Genomic DNA, 10,822 nt, shown 5'->3' on the forward strand with positions numbered 1-10,822 from the left:
GGTGCTCCTAAAGTCTGTTTTAAAGGAATAATTCAAGACTGGCTTTTTAATGTTTAAGCATGATACCTTACTGCTAGTCAATAAGAAATGCTAATTTCATTGTGAGAATTGGGAACATCAGTTAAATTAAAAAAAAAAAAAAAAAAAAGGCAAAATACACTACCTTTTGCTGTTTTTGTAATATATATTATTTGTTTGTGTGTTGGCATCTGCTGGTAGGTTTGGACTCGGAGGTGCTAAGCTGCTTTGTTACTAAGAAAATTGCTGCAAGCGACTTCACACTAACCTTTAGAATGCTGGAGGCATCTCTCGTACTGTATTCATAACGATTTAAATGATAGATAAATATGCTTCCATTAGATGATTTGTTGTTTTATTAATAAGTTAACACAACCCTATCGTAAATGAGCAAGCATTTACAGCAACTGGCCTGTAGTTTCTCTCTTCCCATCTTCAGCATGACAGGCTGAAAGGTTTGATTCTGCTTGCATCATCTTGAATCTCCATATTGCTCACTCTTCAGTTTCACCTGAGACCATGATTAAGATTCCAGACTAAGATAGTTTGTATCTGAACTGCTACCATTAACCATTTGGTGCAACAGATAAGTTTTTCTCTGTGTCAGTTAATCTATCTGTGGGAGTTTTTTTTGATTTTTCCTAGCTGAATTACTTTTCAGTTGCATTGATATTCTTATGTAGCTCATCATGTGGCCACAAAAATGCCAGTGTCTATACAAGGGAGGCAAGATCCACAAACCCTAGCTGGGAATGGGCAAAAATTCCAAAACCTCCTGTTTCAGCACTGGACTACATTTATATTGGAGTAAAGATGATGTATTAACAACTGTTGCAGCATATAGTCACCAGAATCTGTTCTGAACAGAAGAGGAATTAGTGAGAGCAAAGTGATAAATTCACACCTCTTTTCTCTGACCTTATATAAACCGTATGTTGGAAAAATCCTAGTCTGTCTTAAGTATGTGGGCTTCCAGCCAAAGCTAGAACTCTTATTAAAGAGATAACAGCAAACCCAAATTCTATATAGACAGTTTTTCTGTATGAGAAGCAGGAATTTTGGACCCTATCCCAGTGGTTGGTGCAGGCATTTGCTGGGTCAGGCCTAGTAAATGACTAAAAATTTCACAGGATGATCTAAAGCAAAATATTTCCTTTTTTATATATTTATATCCTTCAGGTCATACTAGATTCATGGTGTTTGCTGAGTTAAGTTTTCCAAAGACTATTTCCACAGAGCCTAGGAAAGTAAAGCCATCTTAAAAAATTTTGTCTTTTGCTAACTACATTTTTTGTTGCTGTTGCTAGTAAATATCTTATTACATTCTTTCCAGGTTTGTTCCTAAAATGACTAGTAATACCTCTGGGTACTCTTTTCAAATTAGCCAGATTGTTGAAGTCCAGACGAAACTTTATGCAGTCATTTTCACCCCCTCTCTGTTAGTTACTATTCTACCTTGCTTCTTGACTTCATTAAATTCAGAATTTGATATGTTGATTTGGCAGCTGCAATTCTATGCTATTAATGTTATATCTAATTTTATAGTATTTGAAGTTGAGAGGATATAACTTGTTTGTCTGGAACTAAATAATTGAGCATGAAACCTTGAAACTTGATGCCTTGGTTTACTCCCCAGATATTTCTTCATAAAGTGAATAAATGCTTCTTAATTAGCTGGATAACTGTGTCAGCAATGCATGTTAAAATCGTGGTTATTTTTAAGGAATCGCCATTCATAGGGGACATTTGGGAGGTGTAAGAGGAGTGGAAATACTCCCTTTTTCCACCCCCTAAATTCAAATCTATTTACAGAAGAAAAGCTGCAAGTTAAGCTCGTTACAACGCGTAAATGGAGAATAGTTGACACAAAGTTTTTTTGAGTGCTGATCTGTCAGCCTGGAATTTGACATGTAAATGGACACAAGGAAAGTGTACCAACTGCTTGAAAGAAAAAAAAATGTGGGTAGCCTGCTTGAAACAGCTTGAGGACACTATCATGTACCTTGCTACCCTCAGAGCCATTTATTTGAGGTAGAAACTAGATAGAGAAACTCTGGAACTGGTACAGAAACAGATCCACCTTCTTAAACCTTCTATTTATTGCAAACTTTTCTAAGCTGGGTCAATTTTCTAATTAATTCTAATGTTCCTGAAGGCTTGTTTTGGGGACACCACTCTTAGTGGTTCTTGTTTAATTGTTTGCCATGAACTACTTATACTCTTGTTGATGTAAATTACTGTTGGAGCATTAGTATGACAATTCAACTTTCTACCTTTCAGTTATACTTTTCTTTCAATCTGTGATGATCTCAGAAACAAGTGGAAATTAGTTGTTCGAGTTGCTGATAACCATCATTACAAATTTAGCAACCTCCTTTTAAATAATCAAAAATCCCTAATCACTTTGCAAAGTGGTACTTGGCTGCTGATGCTGCATTTGAAAATGTCACTGGGGTTCTTTGAAAGGCTTCTTCCTGCTGTTTTCAAACTCTATATTCATACAAACTTCTTAAGCCATTATGTTGCTTTATGCATTATGAATTTGCTTATAAAAGTCACGCTATTTCTGATGTCTTTGGGGAGGAGAGTTGCAAGAGGAAAAATTCTAACCAACTGATCTTTCTCTCGACAGCAAGTTGAAGTAGATGCTCAACAGTGTATGCTTGAAATCTTAGATACTGCAGGAACGGTACGTAAACAGGAACTTTCCTAAATACTGATGTACAGTGTTAAAACCATCAAAAGCTGTAGGGATATAAATGGTGATGGGTTTCCTTCTCTACTTTCTAAAGAGTAACTGTGGTCAGTGCATTGGATTAGAGGGTGTTCTTTAACATACTGGTATTTAAAAAATACTTTAGTATTGCAGCAGAAAATAAATTCCATGTTTCCTGTGAGCTCACGTTCTGTAATAGGGGAAATGTGAGACTGAGCATTGTGAAAGAGATTTTGCTCCTGTTTTAAGTTTATGTTGCCCAGAGAAAATTTAGGCCCACTGGCTACTCAGGTTTGATTTCTGTTGATGTAGAGAATACCGTCTTTCTCGTCTCCTTTTGTATGTGAGAAGTGCTGTGACATTGGGATAAAAATAGTATTGCTTTAGTCAGCTTATGGACCTCAAAGCACAAGGTTTATGCTGACCCTTTGCATACTGCTCAGGTTTTTCTCTGACTAGTTCCAGAACTTATGAAACCAGTTGTTTCCTTCATTGATTCCAGTGAGCTTAAGCTCAAGACTCTTGGAGTTTAACATGTGTTCTCTGAACTGTAATAGTAATCTGGTCGAATAATGGCTGATTTAAATTCCATATTAGATGAATACTCTGTAAAAATACAGACAGATGGAGTGGCTGTTTTCTAGAAATAAATTGCACTTTTTATCTGACATACAGGGAGGGACAGTGAGTGACTGATCAGGCACCAGATAGCCAAGTCACAAAAGCAAGAAAGGCAAATGCTATTCCACAGTCATACTGGTAGGAGTTTTCAAACAGGGAGAAGTCCTGGTGCTGCTCTGCAGTGCATTAGTGAGTCTTTATATGCAAAATCATAGTTGTCACTGAAGTCAAGGAAATGTGACAATTCTATTGAGTGTTTCCATCCTCTAGTCCATCTCCTTGGAAATTAAAGTGGAATTTAAGCTAGAAAAGTGCCTAGACTAAAAATTGGGGACTGAAAAGGGATGGACACCTTTTACAATCCATTTTAAGGAACTATCAGGAGATAGAGAAAAAGTTGGTATGTAAGGAGGTATTTGGGAGGAATGTAACTTCTGTAACCTACAGATTACGCTGTACCTTCTACTGTACTTTTCTCCCATGAAATTACTCTAGTTTCTGTGACTTTTCTTCCCAGGGTATGGCTGTTGGCAATATCTGGATGTTGCTCAGCCACCTCAGATAGTGTTCCAAGCTTCAGATTTCTTTAAAAGCAGTTCTGTTTACTGTAGTGGTTATAGTCAAACAGTAAAACATTGGTCAGTTTAACAGGGAAGGGAGGGGACACAAATGCCTTGTACTTGTGATCCATTTGTTATGTTAAGTTTGTAGCAGTCTGTGCAGGGAAAGTACAAATTGAGTGCAACATCTGTATATTTTTTAATTACAGGAACAGTTTACAGCGATGAGAGATCTATACATGAAAAATGGACAAGGTTTTGCATTAGTATATTCCATCACAGCACAGTCCACATTTAATGATTTACAGGATCTAAGAGAACAGATTCTTCGAGTCAAAGACACTGATGATGTAAGCATCTCTAAAAATTCTTAATACTTAGAGTTTTGTTACAGATGTTGCAGTGTATACACACTGTGGTCAGATGGCTTTCAAGCTTTAAATAAAGAGACGTATCAACGCATAGATGTGTAGTGCAGAAATGCAGCTCTTAAGGTAAACTGAAGAAATTGTCATTCATTGTGTGTTATATAGAGAATTGCTTTATCTATTCCTTTAAAATACTTTATTTAAAACTGTATATAACCTTATTCAACAGTACTGCAGCAAGCATTTCTATAGCAACTCTATTGTTGTCTTAATTCCTATCAATGAAGGTTTAAAAGCACCTAGAGTTTAATTTTTTCTTCAATATCACTTCTGTTTATGGTATTCTAAAAGCACAAAATTTTAAGTTCTCACAGAAGACAGTACTGTAAGCTTTAAATTTGCATGTTATGCAGCTTTTATATTTTGCATTTCATTGGGTTTTAGGTGTGCATTTACATGATGCCTTCCTAAAATTTTAATTATTTCTTTGCTGGCATTAAATTGTTTTTTTAGGTGCCTATGATTCTTGTTGGCAATAAGTGTGACTTGGAAGATGAAAGAGTTGTGGGAAAGGAACAAGGTCAGAACCTAGCAAGGCAATGGAATAACTGTGCATTCTTAGAGTCTTCTGCAAAATCAAAGATAAATGTTAACGAGGTAAGGCACATTTCCTGTGTAGGGGAGGGATAGCAGGGAGAGAAGGATGGGACACTCTGGTAACCAAACATATACACTGTCAAGGAAAAAGTAAAAAAATCATTAAAAACATCCTCTATAATGAACAAAACTGTACCCTGCTATTGTGAGATGTTTATGTTAAGGAATATATTTATGTTATGATTTGACTTGGGATTTTTTTCAAATATAATTATTTTAGTATGATTAGTTTTCAAATGATATTCATATGAATTTAGAATAAATACGTTTTTCATTTTCCATTCCCTAGTTGATACAATTTCTGTCAATTGACGAGACTGTATTGCTAACTGTTTTTTAAAGACCTTTAAGAGAGTTAAGTTATTAAAATTGATTTAAGTTATTTGGTGTTAAATTATTTGAGATGGTAAGAACAAAATCTCTTAAAGGTTTTGTTAAAATTAGCTGCTCTGCATAGAAGGGAGGCAAAAGCCTCTCTACAATATATCTACTTGTTAACAGGAGCTAGATGGTTGATCAAATGCATGCATTTTGGGGACTTGCCATAATGCATGCCTTTTTATCTGGGGGAGGTACCAGCATAAAGGATGGGATACAAAAGTTTTAGAAAAAGAAGCTGTGTTAGTATTTACATTTCTGGAATAGCTTGAATTTTATGATACACCCTACAGTTCATTAGGTCGTGTGGAAAACATTGGCAGCACCAGTCAAGTTAAAAGGGCCTCTGTGCAAGACTTGCAAGTAATCAAACGAGTATGGCAGTTTTCAGTACAGCTCATTTTTAAAACAAGTAATGTGTGTTTAATTAGTCGGGAACGTCTGGAAACTATTCACTTTTTCTTAATATAAATTAATTAATATAAATAAATCACTCTAACTGTATATAAGTCATATGTTTAATAAACTAGAACTTCCATCAAATATTATAAGCCCTTGTTGGAACATTTTGCTGCTTTACAGCCAGCTTTTCCAATTTGCTTCACTGAAAGTGGAAAACCCTTGGCAGACAATTATCTTAAACAAGAAAACCCAAACAGTTATTAATTAAGTATACATTTTAACTTTCTAGCTTTGTGATAACTAAATATTTACAGGGGTTCTTGAGTATGTGAGTACATTGTGTGTGAAGATTGAAAGCTTAAGGTTATAAGAGAAACCTCTTTAATTTTAATAACCCAACTGATTTTTATCTTCTCAGATCTTTTATGACCTTGTGCGACAAATTAACAGAAAAACTCCGGTGCCTGGAAAAGCACGCAAAAAGTCATCATGTCAGCTACTTTAATACATAACTGTACTGTAGCTCTGAGCCAGGTAAACATTTTCAATTTTTCTATGCATTATGGCTATTAAAAACAAACAAAACAACAAGCAAAAAAAAAACCAAATAGCTGCGGTAGCTGTTGATGCAGAACAGCATTGAAAATTATTGATTTACATTATCACAGAAATGTTTGTGGTCTTTATTTTGCCATTTCAAAGTCAGCTACAAATATGTGCAAGATAAACTGTTCACATTAGTATCAAAATTATTTTCAAACTTTAGGGTGTTGGTAGAGCTCAAACTAACAGTGTTTTGATACTTTCAAGTTTTAGCTTTTGGAAACAGGGTTTTCTTTTTTGAAGCCTGCAAGAGCTCAGTTATCAGGAATGCACATGGTACAGTATTGCAGTTTGCACGCTAAAGTGTCACTTCCCTGCTTTGAACTCCTGCATGCATATGCTTGTGTGGTGTCATAGGAATTTAGCTTCCTTTCTTGAGACTGTATGGGTATTTTGGAGGCTGCATTGCAATTAGTACATTTGGAAGAGAGAAGTGAAGTGATCATTTTAACACTCCAAATATTTGACCTGGAGCCATTGGTTACTAGATCAACTTCTTACTTGTTTGCTGTTAGGTAAAGTTCTATGTGACTTAATCTGTACTCAAAGAATGCTGCTAAAGGATCAAGGAAGCTCTAGCCTGTTCTTTAAGCAAGGCTTTTCAGAAGTTAGTCAGCAGGCATGAATTTTTTCCTGCAACTTGTTCTTGGGCAGGTTGTTTCCCTCTTTTCCTCTCTAAGCCTTAGTATGGGCAGATTGATGATCTGTTTTGATTGACCTGACGTTAAGCAAGTTGCCTGTTATCTCCCTTGCCTTCAGTTTTATTGAACATGTGGTGGTTCAGTTGCTTCAGTAGTATGATCCATTATTTTGTTATCCAGTAGAGCTATTTGAGATACTGGAGGACTCTGGTAGAACATCTATCTCACTGTCAGAAATTGCAGGCTTTTATTACTTATTCAGGTGGTGCTGTGTTTAATTCCTTTTGATATATTAAAAATTCCTTAATTTGAACAACTTTGATCAACATAAAACGGAGAGGGTTCCAAACATTATCTGAGAGTGGCAGAAATGGTTGCTTCGTTTCTGTAACAGGACTTTAGATTCAAGGGCTTTGATCCTTCAATTGTGTTTTTGTTTTTAAAGCCACAGGAACTGTCATACAGGAAGCAAAACTAGGCTCCCCAGTCAAATGCTACTTTCACAATTCATCTTAGATTACTACATATATCCTAATCCAGTTAGGATAATAATTGAGATAGTATGTTATTTGTATATGTACAGTAGAAATTACATTGGTTGAGAAGAAGTGATAGGATTGTTTTCTATGTTTGCTATGAACTTTGCTAGTTCCTGCTTTAGTTGTAAAGAGCAAGGACGAATAGTTGTTCTTAATACTAACTCCTTGTTTTGTTGTTACAGGTCTGAAGAACTGTTGCCCAGTTCAACAGTGCCAGCATTCCAACTTTATTAAACCTACCAACATCTTAAATGGACTTTCCTGTGGTGGTACCCTTTAAGAAATGGATGAAAGCTACATCAGTTTGCACATTCTAATCACTTTCCAGTGTCATGAGAGATTTTTACTTCTAAATATTCTATGTATGCAACTGGTAAAACCAGAGCCTACATCCAGTATTACTGATAAGAGACATTGTTCATCCACCAGTGTTGTACATGTATGAAAACTGTGTACTGTATACTTCAACAATCCCCACTTTCTATTGGAGAGTACAATAATGTAAATCCTAAAAGCACCACTATTTTAGCATAATAAAAGAAAGTCCAAAGAGCTCCTATATAGACTACTCCAGATAACTTTGCTTCATCGGTATTTGTAGCTTATTGTAACTTTTTTAAAGAAATACAGGATCATCATCATCATCGTATTGTACAAAAGCGCTTTGATTAACACAACGGCTATATAGTTTTTTAATTTTAGGAAAAACCTGTGGAGACAGTGACCTAGTCTTTAAGAGTCCTTTCAGTATAGCGTCTGACTAAAGACATGGCCTTTAATATCTGTTGGGAAGGAAATGTCCAGACTTTTCAACCTTTTATTGTATGTTTCCTTTTCCTTGTTTACATAGGGAACAATGTTTATAGTTGTGTGTACAGTGGGGGTCTACAACAAGAAGTGTATATTTTAAAACAATTTTTTAATGATTTAACAATTTTTTGTAAATCATTTTCGGGCTTCTGCAGCTGTAGATTCTCACTGTGATTCCCTTGCTTGCTCATGCATAAGTGTATTTGCAATACCAAATATACAGGTTTAGTACTTTTGCCTGTTAGTGATTGTTTTACATGTGTAACGTTTTGGTTGAGATGTTAAATGGTGGAAGAGTACTGTGGATGTGAATGTGGGAAGTAATTTTAATCATGTGTAATTGGTCACAGGGCCTAAGTTGCAGTAATTAACTTTTGCTGATTTATTTAACAATGCCTTGTTGCTTTGTATGCATTAACGTTTGGGTGTAAAGATTGTGTGTATATCCAACAGGGAGCCACAGTATTTAAATTGACCAACCTAATGTTACAACTGCTTTGAGGTGGCCAAATGTAAACTAAAAGCCTTAATTAAAGTGGTGCAATTTTGTATGACTTAGCATCAGTAGTTCAATAAATTTGGATTGCCATGCAAGGGCTTGCATTACAGTTATACTACTTGAATGTTTTGTGTTTTAGTAGTGCTAGTAATTACTGATTTTTTAAATTTCTTACACAGTGCAGATTCATACATCTTAGGATGAAAAGGAACCCTTATGGCTTTGCCTTCTGAGAAATACTTGCCATAGATATTTCTTGTATCCCAGGTGTAAGGGTGGATGAATTTCTGACTGCATTGTCCTACTTAGTTCTGGACTTGAAATATTCCAAGATCTAATGAAGAGTCTAATAGAAAAATATCAGAGGTTAGACTACCAGTGGCTGTTTTGGAAACTTAAAAATATGTTGCCTGCTCTTTTCCTTCTCTCCAGGAAGAATTGTCAAAATTATTAAAATTTACTTAGTGTAACTCCAAAAAAATTATCTTGGGAGACAGTATGATTTTTCTGCATGATTAAACCATGTTTGTTTGATTTCAAGGAAATCTGCAGAAGAGCATTCTTGCAGTATTGAGCGTAGAATTTTGCAGGCTTGAAATATCTGTTAACACTGTTAGACTGAGAAGTAGAATGTGGGAACTGTAGATGATTTCCTGATTTTTGTCTGTGCTGCTGAAAATTAATATCACATCCAAATGCTTGGTGCCTCCTGTTACTCTGGCACAGAATTATCAGAGCTTGTTCTAATCCACTCCTGCAAATTCAATCAGATTAGGTTGGCTAATACCAGTAAGCTTTGAGATAGTTTACGTTGCCCAAAATGAAGTAAGGAGCCCGGCTGATCCTTGCAGATGGTAATTTCATCAGTCTATCACCATTGTTTAATGGAGGTAACTCACTTCCACCTGTGCAGAACCAGAATTAAGACTGAAATTCCTTTTCACTTATCATTAGAAATCAGAAGATGTGATGATCCCCGTAAATATCACTTTTGCTCTTGGCATCCTGCATGGTCTCCAGAGTAGATAAGACTGGAGCACTGGATGCTCTAGTTCTTTTTTCACTAGGTACCTACCTTCTTCCTTGATGAACTAGTCAGTGTTTTTCCTCCCTTCATCCTCTGCTTATTCAGGTCTTGTAGCACTTTTATGTCTCAGTTGTCCTTTTATCAGTCTTTTTAATATGTTTCTTTTCCAGTAAGCTGTACAGATGGCATTGGACAGGAGGGAGAGAAAATTCTTTGAGAACGTCGGAGAGGGAGCCCTGGTCTGGTCTCAAGTGTCTGGCCAAAGAGTACCATTTACAGGGAACATCAGGCTTTGTCCTGAAAGGCTCTGTAGCGAAACATTCTTGGCTGTTCTGTTCCTCAGCATTAGAGGCATTCAGATGGATCAAATCCTGAGGAAGTAAAATTTTCAGAATCTCTGGGCTTTAACATCTAAAGATTGTGCTCAAAAGAGTGAAATATGTTCCCCCCCTTACTTCACCACCCTTGTATTTAGAACTTAGGTCAGATTTGTAAAGCTGGGACATCATAATGCAGGTAATACCTAAACACCAGTATTTTTCTCCTTGAACACATAGGCAGGCTTCAAGGGAGCAGTGTCCTGGTTGTTAAAGGGAAGATGCATGACAGAATGATGCTAAGGAAATGATAGACATGAAGTGTAAAGTGAAACACATGGAAATTCTCTTCATATCTAAATAATTGTGGCGTAAGAAGCTGTTCCCACTGAGGAAGTGAACAACCAGTCCCCCACAGGAATTGGAACTATGTAAGCAGTTACCAATTCTAGAAAAGAATCCTGTCTGCTGAAATTCTTGAACGAACTTTAACATATCTTCAGGATAATTGTTTTGTGTACCAATGCTTAAGAAGTTCACGCTTGAACTACTTGTGCAGAAGCAGAACACTTCTCATAAAGCTTCGGATGCAAATATGCATAATTCACATTTAGAGACCTAATGCAGTAATTCTTGCGAATTCAGTGTTAGTACACAAGTATTATT

The 10,822-nt window shown here is 36.1% G+C and overlaps 1 protein-coding gene across 3 annotated transcripts in view; it reads left to right on the plus strand.

Annotated features, from left to right (window-relative positions):
- RAP1B (RAP1B, member of RAS oncogene family) overlaps positions 1-9,285 on the plus strand; it is a 29,437-nt gene extending 20,152 nt beyond the window's left edge. For 2 of the 3 annotated variants that reach the window (XM_027893255.1, XM_027893256.1), the window contains exons 4-8: positions 2,651-2,707; positions 4,125-4,265; positions 4,797-4,940; positions 6,139-6,254; positions 7,686-9,285. In XM_027893255.1, the coding sequence (XP_027749056.1) occupies positions 2,651-2,707; positions 4,125-4,265; positions 4,797-4,940; positions 6,139-6,225 (429 nt within the window). In that variant the 3' untranslated portion in view covers positions 6,226-6,254; positions 7,686-9,285. Of the gene's footprint in view, positions 1-2,650; positions 2,708-3,409; positions 3,494-4,124; positions 4,266-4,796; positions 4,941-6,138; positions 6,255-7,685 lie in introns of those variants that run through there. The other variant, XM_027893258.1, reaches the window with a different exon arrangement.
- Positions 9,286-10,822: the final 1,537 nt, after the last annotated feature.

Source organism: Empidonax traillii, unplaced genomic scaffold (assembly GCF_003031625.1).
Source record: "Empidonax traillii isolate 1590-97213 ecotype Southwest subspecies unplaced genomic scaffold, ASM303162v1 scaffold385:size1130455, whole genome shotgun sequence".
Taxonomy (NCBI): Eukaryota; Metazoa; Chordata; class Aves; order Passeriformes; family Tyrannidae; genus Empidonax; species Empidonax traillii.